Source organism: Leuciscus leuciscus (assembly GCF_965113295.1).
Source record: "Leuciscus leuciscus genome assembly, chromosome: 21".
NCBI classification, from domain to species: Eukaryota; Metazoa; Chordata; class Actinopteri; order Cypriniformes; family Leuciscidae; genus Leuciscus; species Leuciscus leuciscus.
The window spans coordinates 5,657,803-5,681,256 of NC_138745.1; the positions used below are offsets into that span (position 1 = coordinate 5,657,803).

The following is a 23,454-nucleotide window of genomic DNA, read 5'->3' on the forward strand; positions in this document are numbered from 1 at the left end:
CAGCAGTGTTTACTGCAGTGTTTCTATAGAACGTAAATACATTAAGTAAATGACAGAAAGTGCTTTAATCCCATAATTCACACAAAGCTTCATGGAGAGTGGGAATAAATATATATACAATTCTTATTCAAAGGTACATTTCATTATCCGTTGGTAAGGCATTGTTTATCATGGCCTTAAATAGCTAATAAAAAGCAGGAGGTGGAGGTAGAGGGTGTTTTCTGAGGTAGTTTGACAGGAGGGTCGGGTAGTCTGTCAATACGCCTGTAGCTCCGACTGCAAATGCAGCTTCTATATCTCTCTCCTCGTTGCACACAAACAGCTGCACCTGAGATGCCAAAATTAGATGAAATTAGTGATTTTGCTTTGGGTTAGAACTGTTTTTAGATTGAGAAAAGTCACATATTCACCTGCAAGCCCCTCTTGGTCAAGTGGTCTAACAAAGATTTCCGCATGGCCACCCTAAGCAAAGCATCGATAAACACAATCACACATCACAAGACTGAGTGAAAAGCTATTTGACTGCTCCATGTCAGATGAATGTCACTTACTTCTGAAGAAGATACACAACAAATCTGTTCTTCAGATAGGATTCCTCTGGAATGTAAGTCCTGAGAGATCACAACTACTGCGTTAGTATTAGTCAAATGCAATGTATGGAAAAATGCTAACACTCTACAACTAACAATTACTAAAAATGCCCATTGCATTTGTTACTGTATTTATTTATATTTATTTATAATAAAACATCTTTATTACTTCATGTTAGCTTAGGTTCATTTAATAATATTAACAAACTTTTCATTTTAATAATGTACGGTATGTTGAAATTAACATTAACTAAGATTAATAAATGTTTTAGAAGTATTTTTCATTGTTAGTTAATCATAAACTAATGTAGTTAACTTACATTTACAAATGGAACCTCATTGTAAAGTGGTACCAAGAGTAGGCCTAATTTTTATTAATACTTTTATAAATTGAATTATGCTTATAATCAACACATCTCTTTAAGATTAATAAATGTTTCAGAAGTATATTTCATTGTTAGTTCATGTTAGCTAAGGTCTGTTAACTCTTTCCCCACCATTGATGGAATTTTCGTTTTATGAGACAACAAAATAAAAAAGGTAATTGCTACTTTACACACACACACACACACACACACACACACACACACACACACACACACACACACACACACACACACACACACACATATATATATATATATATATATATATATATAAGGAGTTTATATCTTACAATTCTGAGAGAAAAAGTCGCAATTATCTAAAAAAAAATTTTTATTCTGTGGCAGGAACAAGCTTCTATACTTTCCCGCCATTTACTGAAATTCCCCAAAAATTCAGAAAAATAAATGCGCTATTATGCATCTTTTGAAAGAGAAAAAAATTTCTGGATCAAAACACAGGTGAATAAAAACGAAAACAAGTGATGAAAGCATTAGTTATGCACATGTAAAATAGCGTGATCAAACAGCATATAAATCAAAACTGCCTAACGTTACTGAATGACATGTCGACCCAGGACGAGCTGTAGGACTGTGAAGCTTTAGGGGTGTTGAAGGACTTGATCTACTCCATCTTGATCATCGTTCTGAATCCAAACCGGACAATGTCTTTGACAATAACGGGATTATCTCAACTTTTTGTTCAAAATGTTGCCTTTTTTTTTAATGAAACTTAAACACATTCAAGTGTTGAAATAAATAGATGCATGAACCTAGAATATTATTATTATTATTATATATTTTTTAAAGCAGAGGCTCTGTTCTCATTTATATCTGACATTTTGCATGTTCAGATATTCATACAACAAAATATTCTGGGGGCCATAAAAATTTTGTGTAAATGACCTTAAAAAACGCTGGCAGAGAAAGTGTTAAATAATATTAACACTACAACTTTTGATATTATTAATGCACTGGTAAATGCTGACATGGACATTAACGAAGATAAATAAATGCTTCAGAAGCATTAGTTAATGTTAATTAATGTAGTTAAGGTTACGAATGGAACCTTATTGTGAAGTGTTATCATAAAAACATACAGGAAAATTTCACTTCAAACCCACCAATAACTCTCAGAACATTTTAAGGAGCTTTATGAAATTTCAATCCTTCCCACTTTTAAAACGAGGTTATAGACTGACCTGTTGATAATCTGGGGCAGGTAGAACAGCAGGACACTTTCACCCAGAGGCACGAAGGGGAGGAGACCAGTGCAAAAGAGCAATAAAAGCAGTATTGTACGCCTCACAGTGAACAAATAAGGTATGGATGGGTTCTGCACACACACACACAGAAAAAAAGAAGAAGAGATAACTCAAAGATCTTTTACAGTAAGATTATTGCACTGTATAAAATGCATGGACAGTTTTATTAAAGGGATACTTCACCGATTAGCATTAAGCTTTGTATCAGTAGAAACCCGGTAGTATTTTCGCATGACCGTGCTTCCCTCCCTCATGTCCCCCTGAGACCAGAGATTTATGTATTGTGTGTCTGGAAAAAACCTCAGATGACGCAAAAATCGTAATTTTCCGTCATCAGAGGCTTTTTTGTCCAGAGGCGAGAGACTCCAGCCAGTAGGAGGAGCTCGTCCCGCATGTCTTCAACCCGCCCATAGGGGGATCTCACGATAAAACGCTGTCTGTTCAGTTTCCAGTCGACTAGTAGCCTAGTTGTATCATTTCTTCCGATACTGCCCTCTGTAACCGGTAGGCGTGGCTTGGGAGTGGCCTCGTTGGGCAGCGAAGCAAGTGCATTCTGGGAGTTGTTGTCTTTCATCCACATGAGCCAAAAAATACATTTTCTGGCTTTTCTCAGTCTAGAAGGCACCAACTTCTAAAATAATTTCACACTTCTACTACATAAATGACCCAATTTAAATACACATTCATCTTTCCAGCGGTGAAATATCCCTTTAAGACATTACTGAGCACTGTAGGGACACATTACTGTACCCGCTTCTGACATTTAGCCATAACTTCAGACTCTTCAGAACCCCAAACTGTAATACTCTCTCTGCCGTATTGCTTCACAAGACAAGAAACCTGCAGTCACATAAAAGTGATACCAAGTTGAATTTCATTAGGTCAATTTTGATTTAGACAAGTAGGAGAAGCACTAAATAAGTAAATACAAGTACATATCACTGAAAGAACTCGCAGGTTAGTGAGCGAGTCAGATGTTGATTCAGCAAGAGATTCATTGAGTTCATTCACTGAAGGATTTGTCAGACTGATTCATACAGATACTTGTGAGTTTCAAATGCTTCATTAAAATATCCAGCTCAGACAAAGGAGTAGACAAATACCCGGATGACCTACTATTTCTCATATGATTCTGAAGTGTGCATACGACGGACACTTTACTATCCCATGAGGCCACAGGAGAGGATGTGAGAATGGTAGTGATAATAACTGATGCTGGTCACATGATAATGACGACATGGCGAATTTAGTATGTCCGGATTACATTCATAACTACACACATTCATTCTATATAGAATGTTCTTTTTTTTTGTGGTCTCGAATTAATTACTTATTACCTAATCAAGAGAGTATGTGATTTCTGACACAGCCGTTACACTTCTTGTGGTGTGTATTTCAACTTGTGAGTTTGAGAGACCCTTTCAACAAATCATTAAAAATACAAGTCATTTATTTGTGATGGATGATCTATAAACATGCTTTATCAGCAATGTGAATTAAAGGAACACTCCACCGTTTTTTGAAATAGGGCTTGTTCACCTTCTTTCCTACATTTAGATAGGTGGGCAAATGCATTTTTGTCTCTTAGTTTGACAGGGTCGCCGCTAGCTTAGCTTAGCTTAATGAATGGAATCCTTTGTTGCCAGCTAGCATGTCGTGAGTAAAAGTGAAAAAAATTTTAAATAAAAAAATCCCACCTAATTACTTCTTGTGGCCCGCGTATTCACAACGAGTACAAATAGCGATGCAGATTAACACTAGGCGATTTCCTAGGCAGATATTGACTTGGGACTATATTAGGGGGAAGCACAGGCGAAGCACTGCTACTTGGGCGCAGAGATATCACGCAACACATGAAATCCCACAACTTGTTTTTCATTAAGCTAAGCTAAGCTAGCGCCGACCCTGTCAAACTAAAACAATGCATGCACTGAGACAAAAATGCATTTGCCCACCTATCTAAATGTAGGAAAGAAGGTGAATAAGCTCTATTTCAAAAAACGGTGGAGTGTTCCTTTAAATGACAGTTGAACCAGTTATTAGACACTGAATATTGCGAAATCTGTCTCACCTTTTTAATAAGAAAGTCATTGTTTTCTTTGATCTCAAGCAATATTGGCATGTTGGGAAATTTCTTGAAAACATCTTCCAGCAACACAAACTCTCTGTCTTTCCCTGTACTGTAGTGTCCTAACACAGGGGAATGTATTACAGATTTCAGATATTACTAATTACTGTAAAGCACTTAATAATGTACAAGTGGACCGTGTAGAATCGTATCAAAGGACTTACCAACATTAAATGTGACCTCGAGTTGCTCTTTATAGAGAGGCAAATCCTGAAAGATACAAAGCAGGATCAAAAATCCATCACAAATCACATGTAGAAGAAAAGAGAAAGTTTAATGTTAAAATGACTAACCTGGAATCTAAGAGACGATATTGTTTCGTCACATCCTGATTGTCTCAAAAGGTTATTATCATGTGAAACCACAACACAGCCATCCAGTGTAAGGTGACAGTCCATCTCCAACATCTCCGTGCACACGTCCACAGCGCTATCACACCATCATACAAATACAGGGTTCAAGTGGAGAAAAGGAGGAAGGAATAGAACAAAAGTAGACATTGGAGGAGAGGAACTCACTTTGTAAATGCTTCCATTGTGCTTTCTATCTTCTCTCCACACCCTATAGGCAAAAAGCATCAGTTTATGTCAGTTTAATTAGTGTTAAATTAATTACACTTATATTACGTTCTGGGACCCGAACACATTTCTGAGTTACTCTCTGAGCGTGTTTGCATTTATGCATTTGGCAGACGCTTTTATTCGAAGAAATGTACACTGCATTGAAGGCCTACATTTTTATCAGTTTGAACTTTGAACCCACGATCTTGGCATTGCTAAACGCCATGCTATACTGTTTGAGCTTCAGAAAAAACACACACACACACACACACACACACACACACACACACACACACACACACACACACACACACACACACACACACACACACACACACACACACAAAACTAAATAAAAAATATATTTTAAATCATTGAATTTTAACATACTATTTACTTTTATGAAAAATAAATATTTTAAAAATAGTTAAATATTGTTTTAAAAATCATGTTCACATTTTTTTTTAAATATAGTTAACATGAACTATTAATGAACTGCACTTCTTTTCAACATTTACTAATACATTATTAAAATCAAAAGTTGTGCCTGTTAACATTAGTTAATGAACTGTGAACTAACATGAACAAACAATGAACAGCTATATTTTTTATTAACTAACCTTAAAAAAGATGACCAAATACTGTAACAAATGTATTGCTAATGATTACTTCATGTTAGTTAATACATTAAATAATGTAAAAAAAAAGGAAACCTTATTGTAAAGTAATACTGTTTTTTTATTTATTTTTTTATAATGTGATTTTTGGTGAATTGTATTGAATCCAATTAGGGTCAATTTGACTCAAAACATACCGATGATACACATACTTTTAACACCACACAGTTTAAGTGTTATAATTCACTCTAAAAAGTTCTGACTTAAATTGAGAAGAAAGAAACTCCACTTGCCTCCTCGGTGTGAGATGTGTCTGCAGTGGAACTTCAGCTTTTTCCTCTTGTGAAGGAGACATGGATTGTGTAGCAGGAACAGAGAACACACAACATACACCCCGACAGCCGAGCAGAGGAGAAGAGTCCCAATGAGTGCGTCCATTCTGAAAACTACAGCTAATCCCTCACTATAACTGCACTTTGACTCTCAGAGCCGGGTATTATTATGTTTGAGTGTCTAGAAAGCAAATATCGGTGCTCTATTTACAGTACTAGCCGTTCCTCAAAGTCTCCCACCTGTTCTTATGCTGCTCACGCCTGCTCTGGAGGTTTTATGGCATTCATTCATGTGATCATGCATGTGTGGTCAAGTTCAGTGCTGATATCATAAACGCGGATTACTCAAAAAATGAAAGATGTCTTATCATATTTCCGTTGAGATTGTGAAACTATAATACTGTATAATACTAAAACCTTAAAAAATATACTTATTCGTCTGTGTGATCCCATGAAAAGACTGATGTTTTATCCCTTATCTGAACTGTTGTGGATTGTGGTCAGAGTTTCAGTTTGTTTCAAAGACGCCACACGAATTAAACCTTCTGACTCGACAAAGTCCACACTTCTGCTTAGTAATACCAGGGCTGTTGGAGTAACACATGATGACAAACATTTTCTAAGAACTTCATGAGAAACATGTGAAGACGTACAAAACCTCATCACACTTTTGTTTATGTCATGATGGCTGTAAAATTCCCCGTATGGCATGTTCAGTTATGGCCTGTCCCTTGTGAAAAATAACTTTTGAATATATATTTTGAAAGAGTGCTTGTCGGACACTTAATTGCAAGTTATTCACAATTAAATTAAAATGTATTATAGTTTAAAATGATATTAAATGCATAAGAGTGTTTTTATGTAGAATTTAAGTACATCTTTATTTGTAATTCCATATATACTGTCTTTAACATATGGTTCAAGTGTATAATTTTAACTAGTGTGTTGCTCAAAACTACATTAATCAAATTTCAAAGACAAATTTGTCTTTGACTAACATGCTAAAGCACATGTTAGTTATTGATTATAATTGTTATGTAGTGTGTATTTGATATTACAATTAAAGTTAATAATTACAATTTCATTACAAATGTTTAATTACATATCGTTTTAATAACACACTACAGTTGAAATTAAAAGCAAGTACTCTACATGTGCATTCATATTTTAGTCAACACTTCAAAATAATTGTTCTTCTTTAAAGTACGATAAAAGATATTTAAACATGATGATTTCAATGTAGCCTACTTTAAGTTTTAATTAAAGTACAAAGTTTTTAAAGTTTTTTTTTTCAAGAGGAACTGGAAGTGCACTACAAGTGTACATTCAATCAAATTAAGCACACTTCTTTACAAGGGATGTACAAGCTCTTTTAAGAATTTGATGTATTAAACATAATTGCTTGGATATCTAAAATGATCAAGTAATCAAGTAGATGAAGTTTATGAAATGTCCCGGTATCATGTGTAAAATCAAACCTGAACAGATGATCTCATCACAGAACAACTACGCTAAGAAAACTCGGACTGATCAGTTTACAGTAAATCACAAAAGCTACATGTGTGTTGGCATTAAAGAAGTTACCAGGTCATATTGACCAGATATTATAGATTGCAGATCAATATTCTGTTAAATGTACAGTAAAAACCCGGCTGGAAAAAACTTCTGGAACTGTTTTTACTGTTTTTCACTGTAAATTATATGGTAGTTCATAGTTTTTCTTGCAAAAAAATTTTAAAAATCATAAATTTTTACATTATTTTACAGTAAAACGACATATAATGTGATGTGTAACCAGTTTTGACTGTATAGAGTAACAGGTTTTTACTGTAGCATTTTTTTTTTATCCATAATTTACAGTATAATATTTTTTTACAGTGTAATTTGTTCAACATAATTTCCACCAGGAATTGATTATAAATCCATTTAATACTAATTTCCTAGTATACTTCACTCATTCTACAGTAAGTTCAAAACAAGAACATCACAAGTCACATCATTTCAAACATTTTCATCAACACTGAGTTAGTTTTTTTTAAACTAATGAACACAATGAAACAAGTTTGTCTGTGTAAGTGAAAGTGAGGGGCAATGTTTTCATATTTGAACAAACTTAAAGCACTTTAGTTCAAAGTAACACAATCATTCACCCTTAAAAACAAAGACATTACACATAATGTGATGTTAAACCATTAACAGTTTTTCACAGTAATGGTATGCTAACTTGGTAACAGTTTACCATTTACAGGAAACAGTTTTTAACGTAAGCATATTTTTTACATTTAGCAGCTTTTTAACAACGCGGTTAGCCGATTTATGGTACAACTCACTATCCTTACACTAAAACGGCCTCGTTGCGGCGAGTCTAGTTGTGCTACTGTTGCTTAAAGACACACACCTGGGCACTCATAAACACATTAGCTGCCATTAGGCCTTACAGTCCCTGTAAACTCTGAAGCAGACACACACTGTGGACCGTAATGACATCCACCCCCCTCTGAGACACACACCTCCACTTCCCCTCGCTCTCACAGCCCTGCTTTATCACGGGCCTGTGAATGGACAACACAAACAACAACTACAACAACAGTGTTAAGGTGAAGTAATGCTGAAGCGGTCTGATCCTGATCTGTCAGAGTTTGGGACTGGCTGGGTAGATATTAAGACTCAGAATATACCTTTTTATGGAACAATGGACCTAAACGTCACCAGATTGGGGTTCTTCGGCTTGTACCAATAGCAGAACCATTGTGAAAATTCAGTACACTCTTAAAAATAAAGGGGGTTTTCCACAGTGATGCAATAAGAACCATTTTGGGTTCCCCAAAGAACCTTTCAGATTTTTTTCTTAATGTGAAGAACATTTGAATAATCTAAAGAACCTTTCACACAATTGAATTGATTCCATGGATGTTAAACGTTCTTTATACACTGTAAAAAATTTCTAACCTCTCCAAGTCAAAATTTTGACTGGTCACATCTAAATTTTTTCATTGGCCCAAGTGCAATTCTTGTTGCAATAGTCTGTTAACATTGGCTTAATGAGAAATAATACGTCAGACTAATTGAAAAATTTAGATGTTATCAGTCACTAGAAATGTTTTACTTGGGGATGTAATTATTTTTTTTACAGTGTAGAACCATATTCCAATAACAAACCTTTATTTTTAGGTGTATGTTACAAAGATGGAATAGATTTAATGTTTTTGTGACTAAGCATGTTTATTCATAAACCCAAGTAATAATTTCGAACAATATGGATAAAAAATGTAATATCTGTGGTCAGAGGAGTATATCCTCATCTTAACAGAGCTCCTCACATGTTCTGTTCAAATTCGAAAAATACGAAACAATTTGAAAGCTTGAAACCAAACTTACGATATGAAAATTAAAATGTGTAGACATTTCAAGAAAGATATCAAGTACTTGTTGAGAGTGTCTGTATATTAGGTTGATTGAAAGTATTTGTTAGAGATTTAAAAACAAAATGGCGGGAATTAAGAACCCTAAACGTTTCTTCAGGATGATATGGTTTTAAATAGAACTATTATTATGTGTAAAGAACTGTATCTTTTTAAAGAGTGTCATCGTCCAAAGCAATTGTTTCTTTTTAAAAGACATTTTGATGTAGTGTCTGAACCCCTGTGTTTACTTTAGACCAAACTGTAGCAGTAAGACCAAACTGTGTCGTACGCCTCCACCTGCACCCCACCCCTCGCCACCAACTGAGCTGAGGTCAAAGGCCAACGTTAAACTGGACATCAAATCCTTTTAGTATTACATAACAATGAATCTAGTACTCCTCATCCGGTCAATGTTAAACCCATATGGATAGCGGTAGTGGTACAGACAGTCCATATATGGTTGTGCCATTGCATCATACAAGTTTTGTTATTCATTTTCATTTTGAACTTCCTCTTTCATTCGGGGAAATCGACCTGACATCAGCTCAGTCAGCAGATAAATCCATGAGATCTAGAGTAGCACCTCGCTCACATGCACTCTTAAATCATAACCAAAAATAAATCAATATAATATAAAACATAACATATAATATACTAATATTAATATTCATTTTCCAAACGTATGTTATACATGTATATTAAACAAATATATTTTGTATATTTACAGTATAGAATGTAATAGTTAACATGAAATAAAAATTATTTTAACAAGTTTTATAAATTAACATTAGTTTGCATATTATGAATGAACATGAATTTAAAGTGAACAATGGTTTATTCATATATTAACATTAACCTAGATTAATAAACAAACAATTTACATTCGTTGCATGATAGATACTGCATAACTAATCTGAATTCATTGAAAACAAATTTACTGTAAAGTGTACCATGAATGAATAAAAATCTCTACTATTTAACTATTGTTTTTAATCATACTGTACTATCTCAGTTATAGCTCATATTTTTACACGCAAATTTGGAAAAAAGTGTCGAATATCATATCCTTGGGACAATTTGTTTTTCTCAGGAGCAACATTTAAGTATTGAAAGACTTCAATGATAGTCTACATTTAATCCCATTACTGTCTAGCAGAACTATTTAAGATATTAAAGAAATATTATTTATGACTTTTCTTTGCTGTGGGCCAGTATGATGCAGAATCACAGATACCAGTCAATCCAGACACAACTTAATGTCTAGAAAATACTAACTTTGGATGAAGCAGACGAAGCACAAATACTACATTGATGTTTTAGGTTTGATGTGCTAAGCAATGTGTGTGTGTGTGTGTGTGTGTATGAGAAACAGACTTGTGTTTATTTAGCCATTGTGTTAAGACCAGAAGTGCTGGGCCCAAAAGATGGACCCTGAAGAAACAGAAGAGGGATGAAGTGTGAAGACCTCACCACCATTTGGTAAACGTGTGAAGGTGTGCTCACCTATATAACACACGAGGAGACAAACGCAGAGGCATTAGAAGAGAAGATACAGAAAGGAAAAGTCATCGGAGGCTCGAACGAAGACAGCAGAAGACTTTGAAACCGAATTTCTCCATTATGAAAGCTCAGTGAGCGAGGTGTTGATTTGATACTGATAAACTCAAAAGTGAAGCAAGGACAAAAGGACGTCTAGAAACATGCTGGGTGTGGAAATGTACCCTAGTTTGGCCCTGGGACCTCAGAGACTGAGCGACTGCTATTATAGAGGTAAGAGAGAGTTCAGATCTTTCAATGCAATGGAAAAAATCATAAAAGAAAGCAGAAATGTCCATGCATTTAGATTAGTATGTGAGTGTTTGCAGAGATTTAATGGGAGAAAGTGAGTTGAGAAAAGCACTTCAGTTCAAGTAACAATCCTTCCAAAATGGGGTTTTCACAGCGATAGAAGAACCATTTACAGTTCTTAAAAGAGACATTTTTTCTTAGCGTAAGAAATATAAAGAACCTTTTGTGCATAGGAAAGGGTTATAGATGTTAAAGGTTCTTCATGGAATCAAAAATGCCAATAAAGAACCTTTATTTTTTAGAGTGCTGAGTGCTTAGAATAATTAAGTCTCAAATATTTACCCCCGGTTTCACAGACAAGGCTTAAGTTAGTCCCAGACTAAAATGCATGTTTGAGCTTTAACTGACAGACACTTCCACTGACATATCTTAAAATCAAGATACACACCAGTAATGTTTTTTTCGGTAACACTTTATTTTACAGTGTCCTTGTTACATGTTACATGTACTTACAATAGTATTAACAGTTAATTATGCATAATTACATGCAACTAACCCTCAACCAAACCCTAATACTACCCTAACTCTATAGTAAGTACATGCACTTAATTAATATTACTCAGTACATAAATATATAATTACACTGTAACAATGTACAATGTACTCTAAAGTAAAGTGTAACTGTTTTTTCTAAGGCACGTTTATAAAAGCTATAAATGTCCTAATTGAACTAAGGCCTAATCCTGGCTTAATCTAAACCATGTCTGTGAAAATAGGGCTTATAGTTGAGTACCCAGACAGCAACATAGTGTTGGCCCAGATCCGGGCCACATCTGGTACATGTGGATTCCACGGGTGCCAGATGTGGGCCGACACTATGGCACTGTCTGGGTAGAGATAAGCAGTGCATTAGAAGACTTTTAAGAAATTTCACTGATAAAACACTAAATCAAGCCATTATCTAACACGTCGAGACTTCTGCGTCTCTTTAAAACTGGCTCCAAAATAGGCGATGCCATAGAAGAACCATTTTTGGATCCCCAAAAAACCTTTTAGTGAACAGTTCCCAAAATAAAATTGTATTCTTCTGTAAAAATTACATTTTAATCATCTAAAGAACCTTTTTCCTCTATAAAGAATACGACGAATATTAAAAGTTTAATTCTAACACGCAGATATCACCCTCTGCTTCTTGTCTGCCCATCTCTCCTATAGATCGTGAACCCGCAGCACATGTGCCGATGTATCCCACTACATGTGACATGGCAGCCCGTGGGCTTCCCGCTCGACTGCTGCAGCCTCCTCCGGCCACTGCAGAGACTCCTGGGACTCCACAGGATAATGTCAAAATGGAGCTTGAGAACGCGTCTCTGTGGAAGCAGTTCAGCACAGCTGGGACTGAGATGATCGTCACTAAGAAGGGCAGGTGAGCACATTTTGAGCATGGAAAGAATATATCCACCAGAAAACACTACGACACATTTGGTCAGTTTGGTAAAATGCCATAACCTTTCTCATCCTTCTCTGTTCCTCAGGAGAATGTTTCCACAGCTGCGAATGAAGCTGTCAGGGCTGAACCCAACTCTGCGTTACATTCTTCTTTTAGACATTGTACCTGTTGATTCCTCTCGCTATCGTTTCCAAGACAGCAGCTGGCAGGTGGTTGGCGGCGCAGAGGCTCGGCTGCCAGACCGCGTCTTCATCCACCCAGACTCTCCCGCAACTGGAGAACACTGGCAGAACCGAAGCATATCCTTCCACCGGGCCAAACTCACCAATAACACTCTGGACGCACAAGGATATGTGAGTAAAAAGGCATCTTTCAATACCCGTTTTAAAATTCCCAATAAAGTTATCAATTCTATTATACTACTATTTTAAATTTGGGTAAAACTAACTTTTCAAAGATGTTTAACTATGTCAGCACTGTAATGTATAGTTAAAATGAAACAGAATACTTTGTTACAATACTTTTGACACTTTCTATAATATACAGTGGCTCCAAAAACTATTTCTGCACTTGAATGAATTTCATTGCATGGATAATACAATATCAAACATAGATATCAAACCAGGTTTGTGAGAGGAAACAAATGATGAAAGACTTTTCTCAAATCTAACTTCCCTTTTCTGAGTGATTATAAAGTGTTATATACGTTTTGTTTTGGGCATCATGACTTCATGACCTCAGCAATACCACAACTGTAACAGTTATTTCCCACACTCTTTCTCCTAAAGATCATTCTCCATTCCCTACATCGATACCAGCCACGAGTGCATGTGATCGAGGCCCGTGATGTGCTGATGTGGGGAAGAGCCCAGCACTCTTTCACCTTCCCAGAAACACAGTTTATTACGGTCACTGCATACCAGAACAACAAGGTGAAAGCAAAAATACATTTCTCAGATTAATATCAAATAATTTTAACACAATGAAAAAGCCACATATTTACATTTAATAAACAAATAATTTTCTTTAAAAAAAATGTTTTTCTTTATTTTCTCCTAGATCACTGAACTGAAAATAAACTCAAATCCTTTTGCGAAAGGCTTTAGAGAGAATGGCATGAACTGCAAGAAGTAAGTTAAACACCAATTATACACCAATATTAAATAATAATTCACTAATAGTACACATCATTTCTTATTTAAACACAAAAACGTCTTAAGACATCTGGACTGAGAGCGGAATATTTTTCTGTTGTTTTCCTCAGACAAAGAGATGCAAGGCTGAAGAGGAAAATTACATGCAATCAAGAGGAATCGTTGGATATTGGTGAGGATAATAATGTATTTTTATTTACTTCAGAATCTATAATCTTTCAAAACCAAGACACAACTGACACATAAAAAATACATGATTTATTCTGTTCTCTTCACAAAAAAATACTTTATAAAAAATAAAGTACTTGGTTTCTCAAATATTGCTCTCCTGCTTCCCTCTTTCAGAGTCATGTGACCCATGTGATTCCACTGAGCTCCTCCCACAATCAGTGGAACTCCCAAACTCCGCCCTCTCCATTATAAACGCCCTCCCAATTACAGACTCAGGTTTTCACACAGAAGTACCATCCCTCCCAGACCAGACAGTCTCTGACCAACCACTTGTCCTTGGACAATCATTCTTGACCTCTGAGATTCCCTCTTCAATGGAAAGTCATCCACAGACAACTCCTGAAAATAATGTGAACAACACACTGATGGATGGGTAAGTCTATATGCTTATGTCTGTTAAACACTTTTTCAAAGTTTTTGAGCAGGGTTAAAGATAGTCTACTTTTTGTTACAGGTCTGGTCAAATGATGGACCTTCCTGGATACACATCAACTTTCCCAACTGCTCATCTCAGATCCTCATCACATGCATCAGTGCCTTTGCATCAGTCACCTTCCATTTATTCTATGGTGTCCTCTACACAGAACTCTGGCCTTGAGCTCCCCCAGCCCTCCACAATTTCATCGCCACCCTCTATGTCCACATATTCCTCTATACCCTCATCAGACTATCCTGGTCTAAATTCCTCTACGACTATGCCCTCCTCTACGACCTCTCCCCCAGGCTCTTCGTACCCTTCCATCTCTCACTCCACCTCTCCACACCTTCTCTCCTCATCATCCTACCACTCTATTCTTCCAACAGACCAATCCCAAGACAACCTAAGTCCCCATACACCTACAAATCCCCCTTTCCAATCTATCCCCCCCTCTTCTTGTCAAGGTTCTGGGTTAACTATTGACCCTGGCCAAAATCAGGTGGACGACCGTGGATTGAGCTCATCCAATGAAACAACTCCTGCTCTCCAAAACCCAACCCAAACAGCCTTTCCCTTCCCTCCAGTGCAGTCTTCAAACGACCCAGATCCAACATCCCCTCAATGTCAAAGTCTATCCCAATCTACCCTACCCTTCCAACCGGTGTCGCAGTGCAACCCTAATCAAATTCCCACCCCTTCTGACTCAAATATGACGCCAACTGCATTCCCCTTCCCTCCAGCAGCACAGTCCACCCCTAACTCTATGACAAACCCATCAGTCTTCCCATTTCCCCCTTTTCAACAGATCCCTAACCTCAACTTGAGTACCCCTGGATCTGCTCAAACTCCAACAACTTGTTCTTTTCCAGTTTCCCAATCCTCAGGTCTGTGCACTATTTCAGCAATTCCAAACCCAATTTATTCAACAACTGGATCCTTCTCCTTTCCTTCCACCAATGTTTTCCATCAAGGCCCTATGCAGTCGGTTTCCAACACACTGCACCATACCACAGCATACCCGGTCCCCCCATTCCCTGCATCTCTGCCGAAACACACTACTCCTGGCCATCTCCAAAATCCTACACCAACATCATCTCACACTTCTTACCCCTTCCCAACTTCTATCCCATCTGCTCAACATCCTCTTCAGAGTCTGACTCTGCCCTCATCTAACTCGATCTATAGTGTCCCTGCGATCCCAAACCCAACCCAAATTCAATCTACCTTTACCCAGTCATACCCTAATCCCTCCTTCCCTCATATTCAACCCCAAAATGGAAACCCCACTCAAATCACCTCCCAGTCCTTTCACCCAATCCAAACCTCAAGTACCTCTCAATTAAATCCCCCACTTCTTCCAATCTCAAACCATCCACAATGTCCTACCTCATCAAGCGCATACCCTTCTGTAGCTCCTACTGAGATTGGCACCTTCTCGCAGCTCAATTCTGCTGCCCCCTACTTGCCAGATATGGTACTGCACCCTTCCTTGCTCCCTCCTTTTGATCCCTCACTCTCCTCCCCTGCTCCCCCGTCCCTTTATAACCCTTTTCCTTCCTACTCACTCCGTCTTTGCCAGGATCCTCGATCCTCCCTGCATTTACCCCTCAGGCATATTTATAGACAGCCACAGCATTCTCATGCTCATGGTCAGGGGCCCTACTTTGACATTGGTGGAAGAGCCGTTTTCTGAAGATAAACAGAAAAATAACATGTAAGGCTAAGTTTGCAAGGATACTGCATCAGTCAATGACTTTGCACTGAAGATGATGGAAGCACTGCACATTATATAACTGCATTGGAGGCCATGTGAGACAAAAAGAGACAATCCCAAACATTGTAATAGTTTAAAATGTTAAACTTATTGGTGTTTATGGTTGAAAAACTAAATCTTAACTATGCTAGTCATGGGATTGTTAGAAGGTTTTTAGTGCAATGCTTGCACTTGCAATGCTTGATGAAGTCGAATAAAGCTGTATATTTCTAGTTCTTAAGTCTATTTGTATTCTTAAATTAGAAAATAAAGTTTGAATGAGTTTAACTGTATTTTTTTATTAATATATTTTTTTTTTTTTATTTGTGTGTGTATACATCAATCCATCAAATCCATATTCTATGGTGGTCAGGTTTAAGTTTTAAACACTTAAATGTTTGAATGTCATTGCATTAAAATTACATACCAAAATGTGAAATCAATTTGCATCCACAAACAAACACTGCAAGACCTTTCCTGTCCCCTGGATGTCCTAGCAAAGTAACCATAGATGTGGTTCATCACATTAGCTATAGGCATATCGCACTAATATTCCACTAACCACCAGAAAGTGTTCATATACCTTACACTGTATACAGTATAAAGTCACTGCACATTAATTAACATACATTACAACATTAATTAACATACATCACAACATAACAGTGCTCCTTATTCCTGTCATAAAATAAAATCTATTAGTAAATCTAATTTCATTGGTCAAATACCTAACCAATACTTGAATGAGGCAAAGTTGGCAAACAGTCAGCAGGTTTGTTTGCTTTTGCAGATTTTTTTAATTCTTTAAATTGTAAGGTAAAGAAACGTACTGAAACTCTTGACAAAAAATGTGGATAAGGCTGCTGCATTGTGCCAGCCAACCACAATATAAGATAAGGTACTTACATGCAATTGGGCGCAGACGGTTCAGAAAGAAAGTAAAAAAGTATTACACATTCAAATTGTGACAGAACATGAAAGTGAGAATATCATTTAAAAATCAAAATAAATCAAAATGACATATCTTCGAAAACAAGCCAGTATTTTAACCATCAGGTTCCAGTTCTGCACAACATTTGCTCATGGTCAGGTGTTGAGAGTGGGTGTGCGTTAGAAACTCAGGAACAGTCATTAAAGTCCAGGTGATAATTACCTCAACCCCCTCCTTCATTTTCCCACCTCCATTGATTTCTCTTTCCTCCTTTTCCATTTGGTGATAGACAAAGAGAGGGTTTAAAACAAGGTTAGGTAAACAGCACTACACTCAAGCACAGGGTGCTGAGAGAGACACTTCAAATGAGGACATATTAGAAAAGTGGTTTGATATAATTTAATATATTTTATTTGAGTCTCACATTGTTGTTCTCTAACTGACAACCGTGGCAAATACCCCTGGATGTCCACAGTGATGAATAATGTGCTTCTGATGTGGATTTTAATGCAATATATGTTACAAAGGCAAACTTTTTTCTTTGGATTATTTTGGACTTATTAATTGTGCATTTTGATTCTAATGCAATTATATATAGTAAGATTAGAAACAGGCATTAAGAAAGGGACAGTTTTGATTTCATGCTCACTTCAATTCTAAATCATCATAAATGTCCACTAGAAGGCACTATTTTATCTCCTAGAAGGACTTTTAAAGGCTAATGTGTCAATCAGTCGAGTTAAGATGTATTGAAAGTCTTTTGCCACTTGCCCTTTACCCTGATTTTTCTTTCTTCTCTCTCTCTGTCTCTCTTCTGAAGTTTTTCTATCTGGCCCCTGTGATCTTTTCTTTGAGTCTGCGGCGGAGCTCCTGTCTGAGTAGATCTCTCTCCTTACGGATTCCCTGGAGCACAGTGCGGTTCTCCTGAGCCCTTCGCACCAGATATGGCAGTGTGTCGTCCACTGAGCCGTACGGCACTGACTTGTACACTGAGAAACCATGCTGGGCTGAGAAGAGAAAATGAATGTGAAGGAAATTAATTCATTCAGTGCTACTGAATAAAATGAGACTCACCCAGAGTAAGAGAGACATGGTCACACATGCCCAGCAGCTGACCAAAACAGACAGAGTTTCCATCTCTGTGAAGCCCCAACTCTTCCATCCTGAAACACAGAAACAAACACAGATCTTCTTTACAATGCTGACAATGACTTGTCAGTGGGATGACCGATTTATGAAGGTGTACCATGTCACTGCCCGTCTGACTGATTCTTCATTGTGAGTGGCCACAATAATCATATAGCGTTCAGGTTTCTCTGAAATGAGGTTCAGCATGATCTCCAGACATCCATTATAACTGTAAGTAAATGAAGACATTTAAAAAAAACTGCCTCTAAAAGGACTTACAGCACTTGCAAAACACAAATTGTAAGGGGGAAAAGTAATTGTAGCCTATTAAATAAAAAAAATAAAAAATTTAAATGGTGCCAATTAATTTTCTTTATAAATATTATACAGTGCACTCACAAAGAGTAATATGGATCCAAAAATCACTGTAAAAAAAGTTTTAAAAAAAGTTTCACAAATCACAAATAATGATTTATTCACAAATAAATCAGTCTTATATATTTCCAGGTTATTTATACCATTTGAAATTCTCAATGATAATGTTTTTTCCATTTTTAATGTCATTTGGAGTCAAAGAATCACCTGTCATTAGTGTGCTCCCATGATTCATGAATTGGATCTGTTCGCCCTTCTTTTTGGGCTAGTTTTCTCTCTTTGTCCATGTAAGCACCTCTGACAAGTTTAACCCCAATACAGAAACTCTGATCAATGGATGTCTGAACGGCATCAAGTAATAGATTCTTTGATTCCTGTATGTGAAGAAACAAGTATATCTGTAAAGCCATTAGAGATAGACTGCTTTTTATACAACATTTTTTTTAATCTTTTTTTTAATGAGCACTAGATAATGAAGGTTCGTGGCAACCTTAAGGTAGCACTGATATGTGTTCCAGATCCAGGCACTTTGTTGATTGAATTTCTTCATCATCGCCATGGTGATGAGTGACAGGGCAGGATTCATGTAAGTGTACTCAGCATCCACCAGGACACGGACTTTATCAACACTTGCCTAAACACATGATAATATGTTCAGTCATTCCCAGCATTATCTTTCTTTTAGCTTTAACATTTTGTGAACTTGTGCGTTTAAATTTTGGTACCTCTCCTATTTTGTTGAGTCTCTGAAGGCTGAATAATAAGTGTGTGTTTTCACTCTCAGTCAGACCAGGAAACACGACTTCCTATCGGTGAAAAAGAAAACCATCTAAAGCAATAAGAATAAATATCAGATTACAGTAATCTTATGGTGTGCTACTGTACCTCTCCCTCCATGGCTCTCACAAGCAAGTTCAGATCATACTGTTCTGTCTTCAGCAGAGACGTCAGCTTAACCTGAACAGAGTTTAATATAGTTAGCCTACTAATACTGGAGTAATCACTGCATCACTGGACTAAAATATATTCAAATAGAAAAGTTATTTTCAAATGTTATAATATTTCAAATTACTACTGTTGTTACTGTAGTCACTGCCTTGGTGAGCATAAGAGACTTCTTTCAAAAAACATAAAAAATAAAAAATAAAACGTATTTATTCCAAACTTTTGATTGGTAGTGTATCAGACAAAGAACCTTAATCTTTGTTAATCTCAACTGATGTTAATCTCTTTCCATTAAAGAATCAATCTTTATATTGGGATGAGAGGAAACACCCACACACAGCTCAGGGCTGACTAGTGCCGTGATCTTCAGCTGCATCATGGGATTCTTGCTCCAGCCATTAACGTGAGACATCAGGACACAATCCAGCATGGCTGCCAGGTTGTCTTCATATCGCTGTTCCCTGTAGATATAACGCGTGCCATGATCAAGTCTGTACTTGCTGAGAATGAAATGTTTTACAATCCCACCAACTTAATAAATCAAACTATAAACTATATTGCAAACTATATCGCATCACAGCAAATTCACCTAAAAAAGTATTGGTACAATAGGGCAAAAAAGCCTGAGAAATGTATAATGTGGAGCTCCAAGTGCAGGCTCACTGGGTCCCGTGATGCAGCTCAGCCTCTGGGCTCAGTGGGTCTCATGGTGCAGCTGCATATCTGGGCTCACAGATGCTTCGGTTTTTACACAAATACTTAACATATGTGCAAAGCCAGGGCAGTGTTGCCATCTTGTGAACAAATTTATTTGTGCAAAAAATTCAAGGTGGAAGTTTATTTTTTATAAACATTAAACGATGATCTATGTTTTGTCTTTACAAAAACATGCCCTCATAGAGGCAACAATGCACTTGATCCACTCAATGCTGTCTGATTTATTAAAGTGAGGTTATATTTTTATGGCAAAATCTGAATGTCTTACCCAGTGCTCTCTCCTAGGTCCTCTTCAATGGGGACGGCTAACATGGGGTGGAGCCCCAGCGAGCTCATCTTTCGCATGGAGTCTGCGATCTCACCTTCTGTCTCCCCGGCAACAAACTGAGCGTACACGGATGGGCGTACGACCATGGAGAAACCTCGCGTACCCAAAACCGTCCTCGTAAAGGTCATTAGCTTTGTTAGACAAGAGATAACGAGAAATGTTACCATAAGTAGATGTTGTCCGTGGACCGTCCTCTCCAGGACTATATGACCATAAGTACAATTTTAAACATCAATTACAAGTTATGATAACCTATATTCTAACCACTTAAACCATACTATGGCATATGTAGTCCATTTTATAGACTAGAGAGACTGTTACCAGAATAGGGAGAACAAACAGTTTTCGACAGGACTGAGAAAAAATCTGATTGCTGATAAACAAGATGATAGTCAAATAAGCGGAAAAACTATTTTTAAACATTAGATCTATTGCACCCAAGGGAGTTATTGGCTCCTAAACTCTGGAATAGCCTTATTGAAAATGTTTGGGGCTCAGACACACTCTGTATAAACCCAGACTAAAGACAACTCTTTAGCCAAGCATTCACATAATGCTTCTCATAAACTTGTACTAGGCCTACAATTATAAATATGTTATCACAAATAACATAATACAAATTATCATCTTTTGCCTAAAATGCTCTGGCATCCCAAAGTAAGTACAGATTGCACCAACTATCATGAAGACATCTGATGAGTCCAGCTTTTTAGATCAACATACAAAACTGTCAAATATCATCCTTTTATTGTAATCATCACAATCACAAGTTTGTAATCATTGCCTAACATTGTTCATTACAGGTCTGCTTAACTATATACATGATGTTTACTAACCACATAACTTGTATTATCTCATTATCCGGGACCTGTGGCAGCAAAGAATGCATTCTGGTTGAGTACCGTCTGTAGCTGCATATTCATTACTTTGACAATCATTCTGTGAAGCTACTTAGAAACTATGTATTGTGAAATTTGCTGTACAAATAAACTAGATTTAATTGGTAATTATGAGTGGTGACTTCATAGGTTCACATTGATTCGGTAAGTTTGTTTCACTAGTGGTTAACAGAAGGATCTAGATGTTGCTGATGTCCTCACCTTACCACAGTTGTTAACCAGCACAGGGAACGAGCAAAGCCTGAAGACTCCGAGGGCTCGGATCAGCTCCCAGAAACTCTTCACCTTGAATGCTTGAGGATCCTCAAAGGTCAGAAAGCCAGGCGATGAGGGGTTACAGAGGTCTAGATCATGTTTTGTCCTCAGGGACTGCGGGGCAGCCACACTCTTGAGCCGCACAGATATGAGACGACTTAACACTGGAGGCCGAAGAAGAGAACACATCTCCACTGCTCTGACAGTTAAAGATACTAAGAGAGGTTTTTTTTTTTAACAAAACTTAAAGTGGTGAACTATTGATCCCTGCACAAATCTAATCTTAAGAGTTGCACATTGCAGCTGTTCTTTCAGAAATCCATTAATATTGTGCAATTTCAATGCTCATTCAATTCATATGCGTTGTTTATATGCCTGCATACAACCACATCTACCTATACAGACCAGTGTGATTTGGTTTCCACAGACAGAGCAAACATCAGTGACACCTGCACGCATATAAACATGGGAAAGAAGCAGAAAAAGATTCCCTTTAGTGCGCAACTCCGGAAAAATGGTACTACCACAGAAGTGGGATGAAAAGGCTGAAATTGTCAGGAAATCTCACCTGTTATTATGGACGCCAAGACTAACATATGCAGGTTCTGTGCAACTTTCCAGTGCAAATAAACAGATAGGATGAGAGCAAATGAATGGGGCAGAGAGAGGGGAGGTTCGTTTTAGGCATGCTGGTTAATGACTGATGTGCCGTTTGAACTTTGGGACATTAAGATTGAAGGGCAGTGCCCTAACTTTGTGAAATATGACAAAATCAATAGCCAATTTTTAAATGTTTGACAATTTAAAGAAGTTTTAAATCAAATTTGATACACTGGATTTGGAAGCACACTGATATAGTTACTGGTTAATAACCACTTAATTCATATTTTGGAAAACGCACTGATGCTACGACTGATTGAATTAACAACTGCATAATTATTAGGATACATAAAAAAAAAAAAGAGATGCAGCAGAAATGAGAAGCAAGGGAACTGAGCAGATGTCAGACTGACCTTGGATCTTGGGAAGGAGAGGGATGTGTTAGACAAAAGACTGCTAGACTTTGTCCTGAACAGTCGATACTTACAAACAAGAGCCAAAAATTAACTCCAAACACCCTTCAACTTAAATTAAAAGATTCAGAAAACCAGCTACAGAGGTCTTATATGCAATGTGACTTTAACATCAGACCTCTCTTTGTTTTACCGGCAATATATTAATACGCCTTTAGTCAAATTTTCTGTAACAAGTTGGAAGCAAGTATTGTTTAACAGACTTTTTCTTCTGTGCAGTGAATTCATTTGTCCTTACATGTGTTCCATTAGTAATATTTTGTTTAGTGGTCGCTATGATAAATGGTTTATCATATGGCTTGACATTTAGTAAATGTTTATATAGGTCAAGAACGTGTAGATCACTGAAGGTCTGTGGATTTTGTGTGGGACAGTGTTATACACAGAAAACGTGTTTGTTTGAACACCTGCCTTCAGAAAACAGATTTCCCACTAGGCCTGCCACGGTCATGAGTTTTGTGCTGATGATTGTCATGCAAATAATTGCAATTAATTGTATTCTGTTGTATTGACGTTACTTGCAGTGTAAGCCTAAGTCGAAATTGAGATAAAAAGTCCAAATTATGACATCGCAATTTTGTCAATTTGACTTTTATTATGTCAATGTCGACTCGTTTTGACTTCATCTCATAAATATGACTTTGTATGTCATTACAATTTACAAAAGCAGAATTTTTTTCGTGTGGCAGAAATGGGCTTCCATAGACTGACAAGTGACTTTTTTCAAGCA

At 37.0% G+C, this 23,454-nt stretch overlaps 3 protein-coding genes across 3 annotated transcripts; 1 reads left to right on the forward strand and 2 right to left on the reverse strand.

Moving 5' to 3' along the window:
* Positions 1-46: 46 nt before the first annotated feature.
* gdpd3b (glycerophosphodiester phosphodiesterase domain containing 3b) lies at positions 47-6,455 on the reverse strand. Its single transcript, XM_082152183.1, has 10 exons — positions 5,837-6,455; positions 4,885-4,927; positions 4,660-4,795; positions 4,531-4,576; positions 4,310-4,428; positions 2,989-3,078; positions 2,176-2,309; positions 552-611; positions 411-462; positions 47-328 (listed from the first exon to the last, which is right to left on the reverse strand). The coding sequence occupies exons 1-10, from the start codon at positions 5,979-5,981 to the stop codon at positions 185-187; spliced, it is 969 nt and encodes a 322-aa protein (XP_082008309.1). The 5' UTR covers positions 5,982-6,455; the 3' UTR covers positions 47-184.
* A 3,753-nt stretch (positions 6,456-10,208) lies between these two features.
* On the forward strand, positions 10,209-16,502 carry tbx6 (T-box transcription factor 6). The gene is made up of 8 exons (XM_082152096.1): positions 10,209-11,049; positions 12,283-12,493; positions 12,603-12,870; positions 13,306-13,449; positions 13,577-13,647; positions 13,782-13,843; positions 14,017-14,275; positions 14,357-16,502. Exons 1-8 carry the CDS (start codon positions 10,980-10,982, stop codon positions 16,011-16,013), a joined length of 2,742 nt encoding a protein of 913 aa, XP_082008222.1. The 5' UTR covers positions 10,209-10,979; the 3' UTR covers positions 16,014-16,502.
* On the reverse strand, positions 13,839-22,325 carry prodh2 (proline dehydrogenase 2). Its single transcript, XM_082152141.1, has 13 exons — positions 22,220-22,325; positions 21,598-22,100; positions 20,438-20,628; positions 19,787-19,913; positions 19,393-19,464; positions 19,233-19,313; positions 18,998-19,141; positions 18,715-18,881; positions 18,251-18,361; positions 18,079-18,167; positions 16,501-18,011; positions 15,886-16,009; positions 13,839-14,241 (listed from the first exon to the last, which is right to left on the reverse strand). The coding sequence occupies exons 2-11, from the start codon at positions 21,838-21,840 to the stop codon at positions 17,830-17,832; spliced, it is 1,407 nt and encodes a 468-aa protein (XP_082008267.1). The 5' UTR covers positions 21,841-22,100; positions 22,220-22,325; the 3' UTR covers positions 13,839-14,241; positions 15,886-16,009; positions 16,501-17,829.
* Between the last annotated feature and the right edge of the window lie 1,129 nt (positions 22,326-23,454).

Bases quoted from the DNA above. Each gene is read 5' to 3' on its own strand.
- gdpd3b (XM_082152183.1), bottom strand. From the start codon at position 5,981: ATGGACGCACTCATTGGGACTCTTCTCCTCTGCTCGGCTGTCGGGGTG. The intron at 4,577-4,659 runs GTTAGTCATTTT...TGTATCTTTCAG, and splicing joins TATCGTCTCTTAGATTCCAG to GATTTGCCTCTCTATAAAGA. The intron at 612-2,175 runs GTCAGTCTATAA...GTGATCTCTCAG, and splicing joins CTGCCCCAGATTATCAACAG to GACTTACATTCCAGAGGAAT.
- tbx6 (XM_082152096.1), top strand. From the start codon at position 10,980: ATGCTGGGTGTGGAAATGTACCCTAGTTTGGCCCTGGGACCTCAGAGA. The intron at 13,450-13,576 runs GTGAAAGCAAAA...ATTTTCTCCTAG, and splicing joins CTGCATACCAGAACAACAAG to ATCACTGAACTGAAAATAAA. The intron at 13,844-14,016 runs GTGAGGATAATA...TCCCTCTTTCAG, and splicing joins AGAGGAATCGTTGGATATTG to AGTCATGTGACCCATGTGAT.
- prodh2 (XM_082152141.1), bottom strand. From the start codon at position 21,840: ATGTGTTCTCTTCTTCGGCCTCCAGTGTTAAGTCGTCTCATATCTGTG. The intron at 19,142-19,232 runs GTACCAAAATTT...TCATGTGTTTAG, and splicing joins GACTCAACAAAATAGGAGAG to GCAAGTGTTGATAAAGTCCG. The intron at 18,362-18,714 runs GTGATTCTTTGA...ATTTACTTACAG, and splicing joins TGGGAGCACACTAATGACAG to TTATAATGGATGTCTGGAGA.